Source organism: Papio anubis, chromosome 11 (genome assembly GCF_008728515.1).
Source record: "Papio anubis isolate 15944 chromosome 11, Panubis1.0, whole genome shotgun sequence".
NCBI lineage: Eukaryota > Metazoa > Chordata > Mammalia > Primates > Cercopithecidae > Papio > Papio anubis.
The window spans coordinates 68,000,419-68,016,384 of record NC_044986.1 but is presented as its reverse complement, the minus strand read 5'-3'; the positions used below and the strand labels follow the sequence as shown (position 1 = coordinate 68,016,384).

Here is a 15,966-nt window from a genome sequence, read left to right as displayed (position 1 = left end):
TCCTCAGGCTGTTCGGACAATACTTGAACTTGTTAGGATAAGTGAAGGGACCAAAATAAAAACCCTAGAGCCCCCAGAAACAGGAAGAACAATAGCAGCATGCTGGTGGCCGATCAGATACCTGTGGACACCTGTGACCTGCATCAAGAAGGCAGTCCAGGCCCACTGCTCATGGAGTTTGGAGAGCTGCCCAGAGGGGAGCACCCTCATCCCAGCCCTGCTCTGGACACTCAGGCCTTACTTGGGAAAACAGTGCTGTGCCTCTGGCCCAGGGCTGGGCTCTGTTTCATAGCTTCTGGAAGCCAGTTCCTGAGAATCTTCCCCAGCCACCTTTGATGGCCTGTGCTTTGCCACTAATTGTGGGGTGACCCTGGGCAGATCCTTCACCCTTGCTCAGTGTGTTGCTTGCCCACAGAGTGTGCGGCCAGATTAAGTCACCTCCAGGGTCACCCTGTGCTGTTTTCACAGAGTCTACATGGAACACTCTAGGCCTATTATCAGCTGTTTCTTGATGACTCTTTCTTTTTTTCCCTTGCCATGTCTTTGTTTTATGTTTCCCACACATTTCCTGACTGCCACTGGAATGTCAGTTTCCTGACCACCAATGCCCTGACTTCAGCCAATCAGTCTACGGGGATGAGTCCATCCGTCGAGCTCCTCGGGCTTTCAGGCAACTTTCCTGAAGTTCTCAGAGCTTTTCATAACAATGGTAATACTCTTCAGGCCAGGAGAGAGGGCTCATGCCCATGATCCCAGCACTTTAGGAAGCCGCAGCAGGCAGGCTGCCTGGACCCAGGAGTTTGAGGCCAGCCTGGGCAGCATGGTGAGACCCTGTCTCTACAAAAAAATACAAAAATTAGCTAGGCATGTTGGTACGTGCCTATAGTCATAGCTACTCAGGAGGCTGATGTGGGAGGATCACTTGAACCCAGGAGGTTGAGGCTGCAGTGAGCTGTGATCGTGCCATGCCACTGCACTCCAGCCTGGGTGACAGAGTGAGACCCTTTCTCAAAAAAAAAAAAAAAAAAAAGAGAAAAAGGTAATACCCATCAATTACCAAGTACAACCTATGTGTGCAGTGCTTCATACACGTGCTCTCATTAAACTTTTACAACTCAGTGTATCCCTATTTTACAGATGAAAAAACTGAGGCTCAGAGAGGCTAACACGTTGCTTATGGCCTCCCAGTGTACAGTTAGAGCTCACACGTGCACAGCCCCATCACAATGCAGGAGAAGTCTGGTCCCCATGTCATAGATGAACACAGGTTCTCACGATACAAAACTGCCCTTGACTGTAGGTGGGGCCTTTCTAGACCCTTGGTTTCCTAAGTCTGCCCCCCACTTGGGTGCCCCACTGCCTGGAGGAAAAGGCATACAGGCAGAAGACCCTGTACCCTCCCTCCAACAGGCCCTACCACGGGGGCAATGAGACCATTTAAAAGAAAGGAGCTGAAAGACGGCAGACGGACTTGGTGTGCGAGGCTGACAGCCCAGCACTGCAGCAGAACTAGCAGGCAGCTATCATCTCCTTCCATTTAGAGGTTCTTTATTTAAAGGGCAGGGGGCACAATAAAAGGTGTCCCGGTGCGTGCAATAGAATCCCTAATGCTTGAGAGCTGGGCTCCGCACAGTCCGCCTGCTTCGTATTCATGGCAGAGGGTCCCGCATCACTGCAATAGAATTATATGGGCCCCCAAAGACTCCCAGCTAGAATCGGCGAGGAAACCGATGTAATGAAGAAATTATTACCATTAAAACAAAATAATAATTTTAATTACAGCTGGGCTGCCTCTATCTCCTGCTCCCGTGCTGTCCTCTTTCCTAGTGCTGAGGGTGGTGGAAGATGCCCACAGCCTTGACCACGCCCCCAACGGGCATGGAAGCAGGTGGTGTTACAGGGGACATGAGGGACCAGGGGTCCTTGGCTTCACCCCACTGTGTGGAGGAGGAAGCAAGCAGCCTCCAAGTGTGTGGCTGGGCTGAGCTCGGGGCCCTGGTTTTGTGGGACTCCACTGACTCTCTCCTTGGCACCTAAGAACCAGAAGGAGGTGGCAGAAAATGTTGAATCTTCCTTGCAGGCAAGGGGAGCAGGCTGGCATTTAGCCTGTGTGTGTGTGGGCAGGGGAAGGGGGTCATCCCCTGCTTCTCACAAACAATGCTGCATGCACAGTTGATGACTGAAATCACGGAGGTGGCTCTGAGGCACACTAACACTGCAGGCCACAAGAAAGGGGTGTCACTATGACCGTGGCTGGGTCCTGAGCTACAAGGTGATGCCCAGCAGGGATGGTCCTCACTGCACAGAGCCAGCAGTGGGCTCTGAGTGCAGTTTCTCCACTGGACCCCCTGAGCCTAGGCAAGAGGCCCAGAGTTCCCTGTCGTTTCCCCCAGCCAGGGATGGATCAGGGCCTGACCCCTGCAACTTATGGCAAATCAAAAGCGGGCCATTGCAAATTGCAAAACAATACATGCAAAGATGCTGGAAAGTGAGAATGAGTTCAAAAGACCCTCTGGGAGGCAGGACACAGGATGGAAGATGCTGCAGGCCTATCTGATTCTGGGGAACTTGGAGAAGTCAGTGAATTCGTCTTGGCCTCAGTTTCTCTCATCTATAAAATGGAAAGAATAACTCCCCCCTAACTTACAGAGTTGTCATGAGGACAAATGAAAGATAATGAAAACACTGGGAGATACAGAAGATTATATTATTTAAATAAGAACACAAACATACACACACACACACACACACACACACACACACACACACACACCCCTCAGGACTGTGTAGGAAGCCCTGCTGCTCTGCCCACAAGCATATGTCGATTCAGCACTACAAGCCCAGAGCTTGCTGTCCCGGCTGCTGCAGGCGATGGCATCTGTCTGCTGTGAGAGAGCAGGGCTCCAGGCATGGGTCACTGTGCTGACAGAGGGGACAGACCAGGGAAGGGGCAGGCACCCAGGGTGGTCGCCGAGGGCCATAGAGACATCGTCTGGGGCTGCCGCTCAGCCAGAAAAACCCACTCTGACTGTGGCCTGCAGGAGTCCAGAGCCCCTGCGATGATTTATTGGTCTCCCTCTCCCAGATCAATAGGTGCATGGTTATAGATGCAGAGGGGCCGCCAAGGCCCGTGGCCCCAAGGTATAAATTAATACGGCCTGTCGAGGGGCTGCCTCTCCTAGCGTGGGAGATGACACGCTCATGAGTGGAGCTGTCACCTCGGGGGCTACGGCAGGCACAAGCCAGCGGGAGCCCCCTCGAACCTCCCCCGCCAGCCTCTTACTGCAACCTGAGGATGCAGTTTATAAATCATTCAGCATCTGACAGGCACGCCATGCGGGAAGGTAGCTGGGGCACTGCTGCTGGCTGCGGTGGGTGCTAATAGGTTGGCCTCTTGGACCAAATCCAACTCTGCACGCTCTGGGCCCTGTCTGGCCACCACTCCAGGGCTCCTCACATGCCAAAGCACACAGGATGACAGGGCTGAGATCCAGGAACTACTGGGCACCAGCAGAGAGCAAGGATGCTTTCAGTGCCTGGGAGGAAAGTGGGGTGCAGGGCACATGTGAAAGTGCCCTTGCCAGCTCAGTGCCAGGCCTCACCACTCTTCACCCAGCCCTGGCCCATGCACAATAAGGAAGCCCTCACCTTGGTAGGCCAGCTGGCCAAGGCAAAGCACTTCATGTAAATGCTCCTTTTGTCCTCACACCACCCAAGAGGCAGAGGTTGCCGCCTGGCTGTCTGCATTTGTGAATTCCATTCACTCAAAAGACACCGAGCACGGTCCATATGCCAGGACCAGGGCAGGGTGCTGAGGATGCACAGATGACCAAGCTCAGTCTTTGCTTAATCTGGTGGGAGAGATGGACATACAAACAACAGCCACAACCATTTCCTGAGCACGCACTTATCCTGGGCCTGGGCTGAGCACTCTACGTGAGTGATCTCATTTACTTTAATCCTCACTATGATGTTTGCAAGGCAGGTATAATTATTTCTACTTTGCAGGTAGAAGTGAAGCTACTTGTCAAAAAGTTGTGCCACCCCAGGCCTGCCTCCTAATCCTGGCTCTATCCCTTGACTAGCTTTGGGCATGCCATGTAACTGTCCTACTTCAGTGTCTGTCTCAGTAGGATGGGAATGACAGGAGTGGCTGCCCCTGGAGGTGGTTGTGAGGGCTCCCTGAGATTCCATGCAGAAAACAGTGTTGGGCACACAGGAAACCAACAATAACAATAAATTTATTATTACTGTCACCAGAGAAATAAATTATGTATTTGATCTCATTGACAAATGGCATCCAGGGATACCCTTCTCTATGCCTTCCCATCTCTAGTAAGGAGGTACAGGGAATGAGCAGCTTTCATCCTTGTTAAGGGACATGGAGAGGTGGTTCAGGTTAGTGGGGCCCAGGGCCAGGAGGCATGGCTTTGGCTCTGACCCTGATCCCAGCCAGCACTGAGGCTCAGGTGAGGACCCTCCATCTCTCAGGCTCCCAGGATCTCACCCCAGCTCCAGCCCTTCCCCATAGTAGCCTCATCCCTGCCTCAAGCTGGTCACCTGAGGCCATCGGACAAGGATCTGTGCAGCACCTGTCACAGAGACCTGGGCAGGGACCCAGAGGCTCACTTCCAGCCTGGCTTTATTTCCGTGAGGTAACAGTGGAGACCTGCAAAGGACACACACCCACCTAGCCACTGTCCCTCCTCAGCAGTGTCTCTAATGACGAATCAGAGTTGACTTTCCTCTGGGAAATTCCAATATATGAAAATAAGCTATAGGATCCCAGAAAGTGAATGATATTCATAGACACCATAGTCTCTTTCTCTAACGAACTCCTACTCAGCCTCTAAGGCCCCAAACAAATAGCCCCCATGTACAGACCACACTGTTCGCAATACACTATGCACATACAAAGCTACCGTGGCATTTAATACATTTAGATGTAGTTAGACATTCACTTACTTGTCTTTCTCTTAGTAAAATTGCCTTCACCAAGGACAAAGACCTTGGTCTTAATCACCAGCCTTTTATTGAATATACCATGAGCCACAGGCTGTGCTAAGGACTTTTCCTAGCTACATTCTCTCATAGCAATCCTGCAAGACAGATATTGTTGCTCATCTTACAGATAAGAAAGCTGAAATCCAGAGAGGTTAAGTCACTTGTCTAAAGTCACATGGCTGGCAAATGGTAGCATCTTTTTCCAACCCTGCATGCCCAAGTCAGCTCAGAATCCCTGATCCTGTAGCTATTCAACAAATGTTTGTTGTGTTCATTAAAAAAAAAAAAGAAAAAAAAAAAAAGAAAAAAAAAAAAGGTCAGATCCGAGCATGGTAGGTGAGATGTGGGCTTTGAAGGACAGGCAGAGTTGAGTTAGGCTGAACTCCAGTACTAGTTAGAAAAGTACAATGTGTGTGTGTGTGTGTGTGTGTGTGTGTGTTAGAGAGAGAGAGAGAGAAACAGATATGTATCCATTGCCATTAAATTGACTCTATGGCTGACAGGAGAGTTCATATGAAGGAATAGCAGAACACTGAAAAATAAGTTGGGAAAGGTAAGTTGATGCTAGATGGATAAAGGCCTAGTCTGCCCAGCTAAGGAGGCTGAACTTGTCAGAACTTCAAGGACACGGCCATCTCTGAGACTCCAGCAGGTCTTCCAGATTCCCTGACCCAGTGAGCCACCTGGCACCACCTGACTTCTAACCTCACATCCATCTTCCTGCCTAAACACCCCAGCACCAGGGTCACCTCCCTGGGGCACACTGGAGGGCTGAGGGGGTGGCCCTGGGAGGATCAGGGAGGGGGCAGTGCTGAAGGTCAGTGAGGCAGGCACGCGCCCCTAACGGAGGTACTGGAGCAGCACCGCTGGGCACAGACACAGGCAAACACGTTTGAGCAAATTGGAACGCCATAAAAGTCTATTACAGCAAATCAAACAGCAGTCAGCATGACAGCCATTAGCTTGAAATGAATACACGGGGACTTAATGAGGTCTGTCGAGGCTGGCTTGGTGAATTAAGTTGCCAATTCTAGCAGGATTTCCCTTTTCTTTACGGACTTGAAAGCATCTACGCTGCCTCGTTAGGACTTCGACAAGTGAATTGCTGGGCCTTTCACCCTGATAAAATGGATAATTACATGGAGAACAGCTTAGTGAGGGGAGTGGGGTGGGCAGGAGGGGAACCAGAACAAACAAACCCAAACACACACCTGCCCGGCTTCTCCTGAGCTGGGGGCTGGACCCGGCAGAAGCTTTCAGAGGGAGTAGGGGCCCAGGAGAGGCAGGCAGCGGGGCAATGCCTGGTCTTGAACTGCCTCACATTCCCTGCTGTTCCTGGCTTGAGGACTTGGGTCCAGGTGGGCCACGTCTCCAGGCAGCCATGGAGGGGTTGAAAGTTCACATCCAAGATGGGCTGCCCTCAGCACCTCTCAGAAAACCTCTAGTGGGATCCTCCAAGGCTCCCCAGGCCTGGCTGTTCTCAACATTACCAGAGGAATTTGTTAAAAATGCAGCTTCCTGGGCTATCTCTCCCCAGCCTACTGATTCACAACTGTGGGGGTCGGGAATATGCTTCCTAACCAGTCCCCTGGGAAATTCTGCTGGGGCATGTTTGGGACCCTCTGATTCATCACTTCCCCAACACGCAGTGCTAGACGGCTGGAGGGAAGTGGTCCTCCTACCTCTGCTTGCATAACTCCAGGGATGGGGAGCTCAGCACATTCTCAGCAAGGCAGGGGCACAGACTGTGTGTGCATGGGTGTGTGTGGGCAGTCTTATTATTAGGAAGTTCTTCCTTAGATAGACCTGGATTTGCCACCTTGTAACTTTCTCCCTGTGCCAATCCCTGGGTTCTGCACACAATAGTCTCCATCATTATTAGGGCCCTAGATGGCTGAGATGGCCAAGAGAGGAATTGAATGGATGGAGGTGGCCACCAGAGCTTCTCCGCCATCCTGCAAAGAACGATAAGGTGCTGAAGGATGGGAAGGAGCTTCTCCTGCTGGGTTTTGTCCTCTCATCATGTGATGTCAGCCCTGGAAGGGGCTGGGTTCAACTCCCTAGTTTGAAAGCTGTAGGGCCTGAAGCCAGCAGACTAGAACCCAGGTGTCCTAACTCCAGTTTCTCTCTTCCCACAAAACAGCACAAGAGCAACCACTGCTTACCTCAGCCAGACTCTGCTGGAAACCCACCTCCTCCAGGAAGCCTGCTGAGATTTCTCTGATCACCCTGGCAGACCCTGGCATTCACGCCTAACAGGGTCTGCAGTGCTCCCCCACCCCATTTCTCTGGCTTGCATCCTCACCCTGTTCACATTTGCAGGGTCCTTTGCTGCTGAATCACACCCTAAAGAGCAGGGGCCTGGGGTTTCCAGGGTGACCTGAATGCAAGCAGGAAACCTTGGGCTCATTTCCGGGCCAGGGGCCAGCAGACTCTGGGCTGGTACTCCAGCTGCGGTCAGAGCCAGGCAGCTAGGTTCCAGCTCAGGTGACCACACGAGGCCAGGGGTGGTCAATGCCAAGATGCCTCAGATCAGGAGTGGCCAGGCTTCCGTCCAGCTGATACCACATCCCCACTGGCCACACTGAGCAGCCCCAAGCAGGGCATCGAGTATCAGGCCACTAAAGCAACCGGGGATGTTTACACATGAGCAAGTAAACCACATGGGCCTTCCTCCAAGGACGGTGTGTCCTTCGCAGCGGGCCCCTCTCAGCCTGCCCTCTCCTTGTCAGATGGGTATCAGGCAGGCCACTGTATCCACCTGCCCTTTGTTTTCATTAGATAAGGAGGGCCGTGGCACAGAGAGGTGAAGTAACATGCCCAAACACACCCAGCAAGCTGGGAACAGAGCAGGGGCTGGACCCAGGGTCTCCTGCCTCTAGTTCTAACTCCTGTCATTCCACATTCCTGCGGCCTCCCAGGTCTCTGCACAATGACAGCCTGGCTCAGAGCCAAGCCCACAGCAGACATTCAATAAATATTTGTTAAATAAATGAATGAATGATTGAAGAGACTCTCTCCTTGGAGGCACAGGCCTTTGGAGAATCCCAGGGGATTCCAATAGGGCCGAGTGTTAGAAGTCACATCTCCTGAAGCAGGAGAGAGGAAAAGGCTGGCCCGCAGCCCAAGGCCGGGAGAGGAGGGACGTGACCCCTCATCCCCTTGCCAGTGCGGCTCCCTGCTGCCCCATGAGAGGGAAGACAGAGGGCAGCCATGCCTGCCAGGATGGCAGCTGAGCAATGGGTCCAAGGCTCATTAACTCTGAGCCATGCCCTTGGTTTCTGAGCCCAGGCCCGGAGTGCAGGCTGGCACGTACAGACCCTTAATTAAATTAGGGAGACTTCCAAATGAGAGAGAGCAGGAGCCAAGCTGCAGTCCCTGGGCACACTGGCCACAGCTCAGGGCACCGTGCTCCCATGTTTAGGACTGCGGGCTCCCCAATTCTCTCCCGCCCCAGGCAGGTGAAGGGCATGGCGCCTCCGCTGCATCCCCACCTGCACATCTGTCCTCTCTTCCATCTGGTGCCAGCACAGGACCCTTGGCTCACAGCTCAGTAACAGAGGCCAGGGAGTGGGGTGTATGAGCAAGACCTTGTCACCCTTGAGGCAGGCTAAGCCTGCCCTGGAAGCCAGGAGGCTCGAAGTTAAAGCTGTGTGACCTGGGGCAAGTCACTCTCCCATGCCCAGCCTCATCCATGAACTGACCATGATATTCTCTCAAGACTTTTTACTCCCTGATCACTCATTGGATCAAGGGGTTAGAACTCAAATGACATGGTGCCAACCTGTCTTTCCAGAGGGTTCTATCTCCCAATGTTCCCATCCCAACCCTTCACTGCCACCCCCCAGCCCAAAACCCCAAGGGCAGCCCCAAGGGACACCCAGCGAGAAGCCCTTTACCCTCCCGCTTCAGAGTCTTTGAATCACTAACTGCCAGACCATAAGACTGCCATCAGCCACCCAGGCGAGGGGCCGCAAGCAGTGGGAACCCTGGTGCCATCAGGAGCTGGCAGCCAGCTTATTAACGAACCGTTTGTAATGCAATAATTTGTACTTCTCAATTACCAGCAATGGCTTGATTTTACACGCATGGACTCATGCAAACATACTCAGAGTACACAGTACAGGGGCCTGGGAGACCATGGTGGAGAGCGTGGGCCTAGGGAAAGCCCCTTCCTAGAACTGTATGCTCCCTGAGTCCTGGAGGGACCTGATTCCGGCCAAAGCAGGAAGGTCTGGTGTTAGGCCTGCCCACCCACCCTGCCCAAGGCCCATATTTGGATATGAGTGGAAGGAAAGAGGGTGCAACACCCGCTTCTCCCAACTCTTGTTCCACCATTGACTCCAGCTGGAGGTGTGGGGCTCAGCCTCCAGCATGAGGCTCCTAACCTACCGGCCCAACTGCTCTTCCCAACCCTAGGCTGGGCCCTGATCCCCAGGGTACCAGCATGTTCACCAACCTGCTCAGAATTGGCACCTGGGCTGCGGTCTGGGCAGAAGAGCCAGAGCTGTTCTCCCCACCTGACTCTTCACCTACACCCTGGTGGTCTGGGGAGTAGCAGGTCTTCGATACCCCCAAGGGCGACCCTGGTGGCTCCTACCTCAGGGATGCGGACGCTGTAGGGCTGATTGTGAAATGTGGGTGCGTTGTCATTCACATCCCCGACCTGGATGTTCACCTTCCGTGTGATCACCTGGCAAGAGAAAGGCAGGCAATTAGCACTGCCACCTGACTCTGGCCTCTTCCACCCTAGGGGCCCAGAAATCCTGTGATCCCCAGGAACATGCCTCTAGGGTCCCAGGGGACACTCACCCCCTGGTGGTCGCTGACAGAGAACTCCACGGTGAACTCTGACTTGGTCTGAAAGAAAAGTGAGAGAGGGAGGGGGGCAGTTAGTCGGCGCTGAGGTCCTGGGTCCTGGGTCCTGGGCCCTAAATGGGGCGGGAGGGGCTCCAGGATTGCCCTAGGAGCTTGCCTGGAACCAGGCATCCAAAGGCTTCCCTAAAATACTAGCATTGCGCTTTGGGTTAGGGAAGCAGTGTGGAATATGGATCCTTGCTTTAAGAGAGCAATAAAAGACAGAAGTCAAGCATCCTGGGTGCTAGTCATGGCTCTGCCTCTAAGATGCTGTGTGACACTGAGCAAGTCACTACACACCTCTATGGTTCCTTCCTCAAAAAGAGGGTAAGGGTTGGGGATGTGTTCACACCTTTACCTTAACTTGCTAAGGGCTACCATGCCGTCAATTCCTGCTTCTCTGGATATTGGGGGAATATTGACTCGGGGTAGGGTAGACTTGTACCCTCCATGGAGCCCCATTCTACAAGGGATGAACCCAGGGTCACTGTTCTTCTTGCCTCTCCAATGTAGCTGCTTGCTTGGAGACACCTCTAACTACCCATGCCAACCCTTAGTCCAGACACCAGCATTGGCCCTTGAAGAGGAATACCATTCAGGCAGAAAGATGCCACTTTGGCATCAGAATGGAGTCTTAGAGGAAGACCCCAAAAGATGGTGGGCCATCCTTCCCCCAGAGTCTCCTGTCCCCAGGAGAGAACTGGGGCAGGGGTATGGGCAAGTCATACCTCTCTGTCCAGTGGCTGCCGGAGCCACACCACACCGGTGTCAGGCTCCACTGCAAAGAAGCGAGAGGCCTCCTCTCCAGACACGCCAAACACCAGGGGGTCATTGTCCATGTCTCGGGCCAGCAACTGGGTCACAGAAGAACCTAGAGTAGCCAAAAGAGAGAGCAGAGGGAAAATATGGGAGGTCAGGTTTATGCCTTCCTACCTTGCCCAGATGGCTGAACTCTCAGCAGGGAGTGGCCACTCAGCAACCCTCCAGCAGGCCATGGATCATCATAAGGCCCCAGCGCATCTGTGGGCTCTGACCCAGGTACCCCACCTCTGCCCTGGTCCACTTTTCACAGTGCGTCATGATGGTATCAGGGGACCATCACTCACCATGTTCTGGGTGTGTAAAACACAGTTGTGACTTTGGCCTGCCCCACTCTCTCTGATTTTAATTTGAAGACCTCCTTCTCCAAGTGGCTCAGATGAGGACAGGCCCCCAATATTTCAAGTCCTATGTTCCAAGATGAGCACATAAGTCAGTGCTAGCCAATCAGAGTGTGCCATTTCCCTGGTCATGATGATTGGTTCAGGGATGAGCATGTGACCCAAACTAGCCAATCAAAGCCAGCCCTGGGACTTTTGCTGGAACTACTGGGAGAGAGGAGCTCTCTTTCATGGGGGTTGCTCATTGGCACTGTGGGCAGCCATCTTTGGCACCACACAAGAAGAGCCTGAGAATGAAACACACAAGGAGGAAAACAGAGGTAGATGATGTATGGAGAGACAGATTCCTGATGGCTTTCTGAGGATCTGCCACCAGCTGTGCCTGATATTAGCTACACCCTCTGGACTTTTCAGCTCTATGAGCTAATAATCACCCTTGCAACCTTTTCTTTGGCCTCAGTCAGTTTAGTTGGACTTCTGTCTTTTGCAAATGGAAGTGCCTTTCCTAATTCAGAATACTTTGCAAAATCTTTTGGCATTTATTCAAGAGTGACCAGGTGCTGGCCTTATGATGAGCACTGGAGTATGCAGAGGTTAAGAAGATGTTGCTCAGCCTCAAGGAACTCCAGTCTAGAACTAGGTCACAAGGTCTAGTTCCCATCCTCAAGAAGGGGATTGAGAGGCAGGTGTCATCCCTTACCAGAAGCAAAGCCCTGGCCTGGGGGTGCCTAGGCTTCAGGATGCCTGGCCTATACCCTCCCTAAGAAGAAAAGGGCATTTCTCCTGGGGCTCACAGCTCCCCTGTGTAACTTTCAGGTAGGGTCACCAACTGCCCTGCTTTGCCCAGGACTGAAGCATTTCCCAGCACATGTGCTAAAACCAGGAAGCCCCAGGCAAACTGGGATGGTTGGTCTCCTTAGCTTCAGGAGGTCCTTAAACTCACTGGAACGGTACACAAAATGTTGTGAGTGTACAGTGCGTCATTTTCCAAAGACAGTGTCTATAGTCTTCATCTGATTCTCAAAGGGGTGAGCAGATCGGAGCCATGACCTTAGGCAAATCACTTATTTCCAGGTTTCAGTTTCCCCTATAAAACAAGACAGACACCACCTGCCCCAAATACTGACTCTCACATTTACCAGATAGCTCTGAAAATCAAGCTAGATAGAAAGAAAGGATTCCAAATTCTTGGAATTTTATCTAGAAAAGAACTTCTAGAACAGTTCTAACATGATGACGCTAGCTAACACTTTTGAGCCCAAATCATAAGCCAGGCCTAAGCTGAGCTATTTCCACGCACTAATTCAGTCCATAATGCGATTCTCCCCATTTAACGGATTAGGCAACAAAAAGTGATGAGGTGATTGCCATGGCCTCACGGTCAGCAAATAGCAGAGCTGGAATCCACATCCCAGGTAGTTGGGGCTCAGAGTCTACATTTGTTTCCACAGCACAAACATCTCAACACTCAATATGTAAACTCAAGATTCAGGACTTCATGGACATGATCTATGAGATCCTAACAGGTAGCCCAAGATTTGGAAAATGAAGACATTGGGCATTCCCTGGGCTCTTACGATATGCCAGACACAAGGTCCATTCATGTGGATTCTCTCATTAAATCCTCCCAGCAAGTCTGTTTGGTAATTGTTATTCTACCCATTTTGCAGATTAGGAAGCTGAGGCTCAGAGAGGCGAAGCAGCTTCTCCAAGGTCAGGCAGCAGAACAGCATAGCAGGAAATGGCAGCATCCAAGGTGATGGGAGAAGGTGAGATGGAGGAGTAAAATCGTGGAACATCTTCAGAGCCCAACCCTCCCATTTCAGAGTTGGAAAAGCTGAAGGCATTTAACAAGTTGTCCAAAGTACAATGGTAAGCCACAAAGGCAGGATTCAAACCCAGGTTTCCAAACTCCCAGATTCCCAGTTCACTGCTCTTTCTAGATAGTGTAAGAGGAAGTATGTGAAAGCCACAGATAAACCAAGCACATCTTTCCAAAGCATTTGCATTGCCCGATGACAAATAAGTGTTTTATACTAAAACAAATGGGAAGACACTGGGGGCAGCATTTGATTGATTAATTAATTAATTATTTTTGGAGACAAGGTCTCGCTCTGTTACCCGGGCTGGAGTGCAAGTGGCACGATCTCGGCTCACTGCAACCTCCACCTCCCAGGTCCAAGTGAATCTTCTGCCTCAGCCTCCCCAGTAGCTGGGATTACAGGCATCTGCCACCATGCCTAGCTAATTTTTTGTAGTTTTAGTAGAGATGGGGTTGCACCACGTTGGCCAGCCTGATACTGAACTCCTGACCTCAAGTGATCTGCCCACCTTGGCCTATCAAAGTGCTGGGATTATACGTGCGAGTCACCATGCTCGGCCTAATTTATTTATGTTTAATTTATTTGTAAAGATATAACCTAAAGCCGTAAATGAGTTTCCAGCCTCCCCTGACTTCTAGGAGTATACACTTCCTTTCCATTGCTCTCAGATATTCTCTAGTGGCAAAGTTTGAGAAATACTGAGTTACTTCCCAAAGGCTTGGGCAGATTCCTGATGGGGAAACTGAGGCCCATAAGCGCCTTACTTGTCCAGGTGCAACAATGAGTCCACGGCAGCCTGCAGTCCACTGGACCGCAGTCCTCACCTGCTGTACCTCAGGGCCCAGCCCAGGTGGGGGATCTGGGGCCAAGCTCCCAGCTGGCCAAGGGGATTCTGGGAAGACCATCCTGGCCTTCCAGCCAAGGTTGCACGACTGGGTTCAATATCCCAAATGGCTCTCTCAGGTCTGACGCTCAGGTCCTCCCAAGAAGTGGGGCGCTGGGCAGGACAGGGATGGGGCCATCAGCTGCTGTCACCCACCCTGTAATTTCCTGGACTTTTATCCATTTTCCCCTCAATTATGTGCTGCTCAAAATGGTCCTTTTCAGCTTCCTCACGGGCTCTTGCCTGCTCATGCCTTCTTTGTGTCCCAGGTAATTGCTAGTGACCTTTTCTAAGTGTACTAATTAAAGGTGCCGATTTAATATTATATTTAAGACAAGAAGCCCCGCAATTTTCCAGCTGGGCACATACTCCCCCGCCCAGTGCTGCTCTGCCTCTCTACAGAAGCTGGGCCCAGCCCTGGCTTCTCCAGGAAGCAGGGCTTGTTTCTCCACTAGGGGAGGTTTCCAGCAACCTCTGGTTGTGCTATTCCTACAAGAGTGAGGCCAATCTCTGGGGTTCAGCTCCAGCCCAGTGCTCTTAGTTATAGCCATGCAGGAGACTCATCTCTGGCTGGGGGACCCTGGGGTACACATGCCACACAGGTTTGCTTCCCACCTGAGAAACAGAATATACCTTGCATCTCAGGGCTGGAGAATACCTGGAGTTCCTTTTGTACAAATTTGTGGTAAAACACACATCACATGAAATTTACCACTTCAACCATTTAAAGTACACAATTCAGTGGCATTTGGTACATTCATGATGCTGTGCAACCATCACCACTAATTCCACAAGATTTTCATCATCTCCAAAGGAAACCTCATGCCCACGAACCAGTCACTCCCCATGACTCCCTTCCCCAACCCCTGGCAACCACAAATCCACTTTCTGTTTCTATGGATTCGACTATCCTAGAGATTTTATATGAATGAAATAACACAATATCTGGCCTTTTGTGTCTGATCTCTTTCACTTAGCCAAATGTTTTCATGGTTCATCCATGTTGCAGCATGTATCAGTACTTCACTCCTTTTTAACAGCTGAATAATATTCCGTTGTGTGAATGTAACACATTTGGTTCATTCATTGATCAGTTCACAGCTATTTGTGTTGTTCCCACCTGTTGGCTATTGGGAATAATGCCGCTATGAACATTTATATACAAGTTTTTGTTCGAACATCTGTTTTTAATTATTTTGGATGTATACTTAGGAGTACAATTGCTGGAACATATAGTAATTCTATGTTTAAATTAATGAGGAACTGCCAAAGTGTTCTCCATGGTGGTTGTATTATTTTACATTCTCATCAGCAATGGATGAGACCTGGTGTTTTTTCAGTGGTAAGGAGGATACCCTGCTATTCACAGGGGCTGGAACGCTCTCTTACGATAGAGAGATGGGAGCTGGCTGGGTCTCCGCAACAGATGCTATTGGTACCCTGCCCTCTATCCCTCAGCACACACATTTCCACACACACTAGCCTGACTGCTAACTGCCAGCGCCTGTGAGTGTTCACCCGAGGGGTTCTGGCCATCAGAGACTGCTCCTCCTAAATACAGCACGGCCGGGAAGTGCCGGGAATGGATGCCCCCGTAGCAGAGCTCACCGAGTGATTGTGGAAGATGATAGATAAGGATGACCTTGTCTACCATGATTAGAGCTCAAAAATGTTAGCTATCATCGTCATGTTAGAACCCTCCTAAAAGTTCACTTACAAAAGCTGCTTAGTCTTCTTTTCTAGATAAAATTCCAAGAATTTGGAATTCTTCCTTTCTGGTGGAGTTTTCAGAGCTCTGTGGATAAGGTAGGTAAACAGCCCAGCTCCAGCACCTCTCAAGGGCATAACTCAGAGGTCCGTGTTCTACACTGGCAACTTGGTTGACAATAACACATCTTTACAGCTTGCTTCCCTTCCTGTCTCACTTCCTCACTCCCTACTTGTGTTTCCTGGAACCTCCTCCCCAGTAAGCTTCTTGCACTTAAGTCCTCATTACAAGGTCTATTTCTGGGGAAGCCCAAACTTCCAATGCATGTTTAAGACCGTGCATTGGAACTACTGTACAGCTTTACAATGCAAATTCTCAGGCCCTCTTGACTGGGTTGGCTAGTGGGAAGCCCAGAGTGTAAACTTTTCAACAGCAGCCCCTACTCTCCCTGTAGGAGACACTCACACACAGCCAGGTTAGAAGTCCTGTGGCTGGTTTATAGCAGAATGATATTCGAATATTTAACAACAG

At 51.0% G+C, this 15,966-nt stretch overlaps 1 protein-coding gene across 10 annotated transcripts in view; it reads right to left on the bottom strand.

Annotated features, from left to right (window-relative positions):
* CDH23 (cadherin related 23) overlaps window positions 1-15,966 on the bottom strand; it is a 419,373-nt gene that overhangs the window by 295,804 nt on the left and 107,603 nt on the right. For all 10 annotated transcript variants that reach the window (XM_021943382.2, XM_021943384.2, XM_031652259.1 and 7 more), the window contains 3 exons: window positions 10,590-10,732; window positions 9,817-9,864; window positions 9,605-9,697 (listed from right to left, as the gene is read on the bottom strand). In XM_021943382.2, the coding sequence (XP_021799074.2) occupies window positions 9,605-9,697; window positions 9,817-9,864; window positions 10,590-10,732 (284 nt within the window). The remainder of the gene's footprint in view (window positions 1-9,604; window positions 9,698-9,816; window positions 9,865-10,589; window positions 10,733-15,966) is intronic.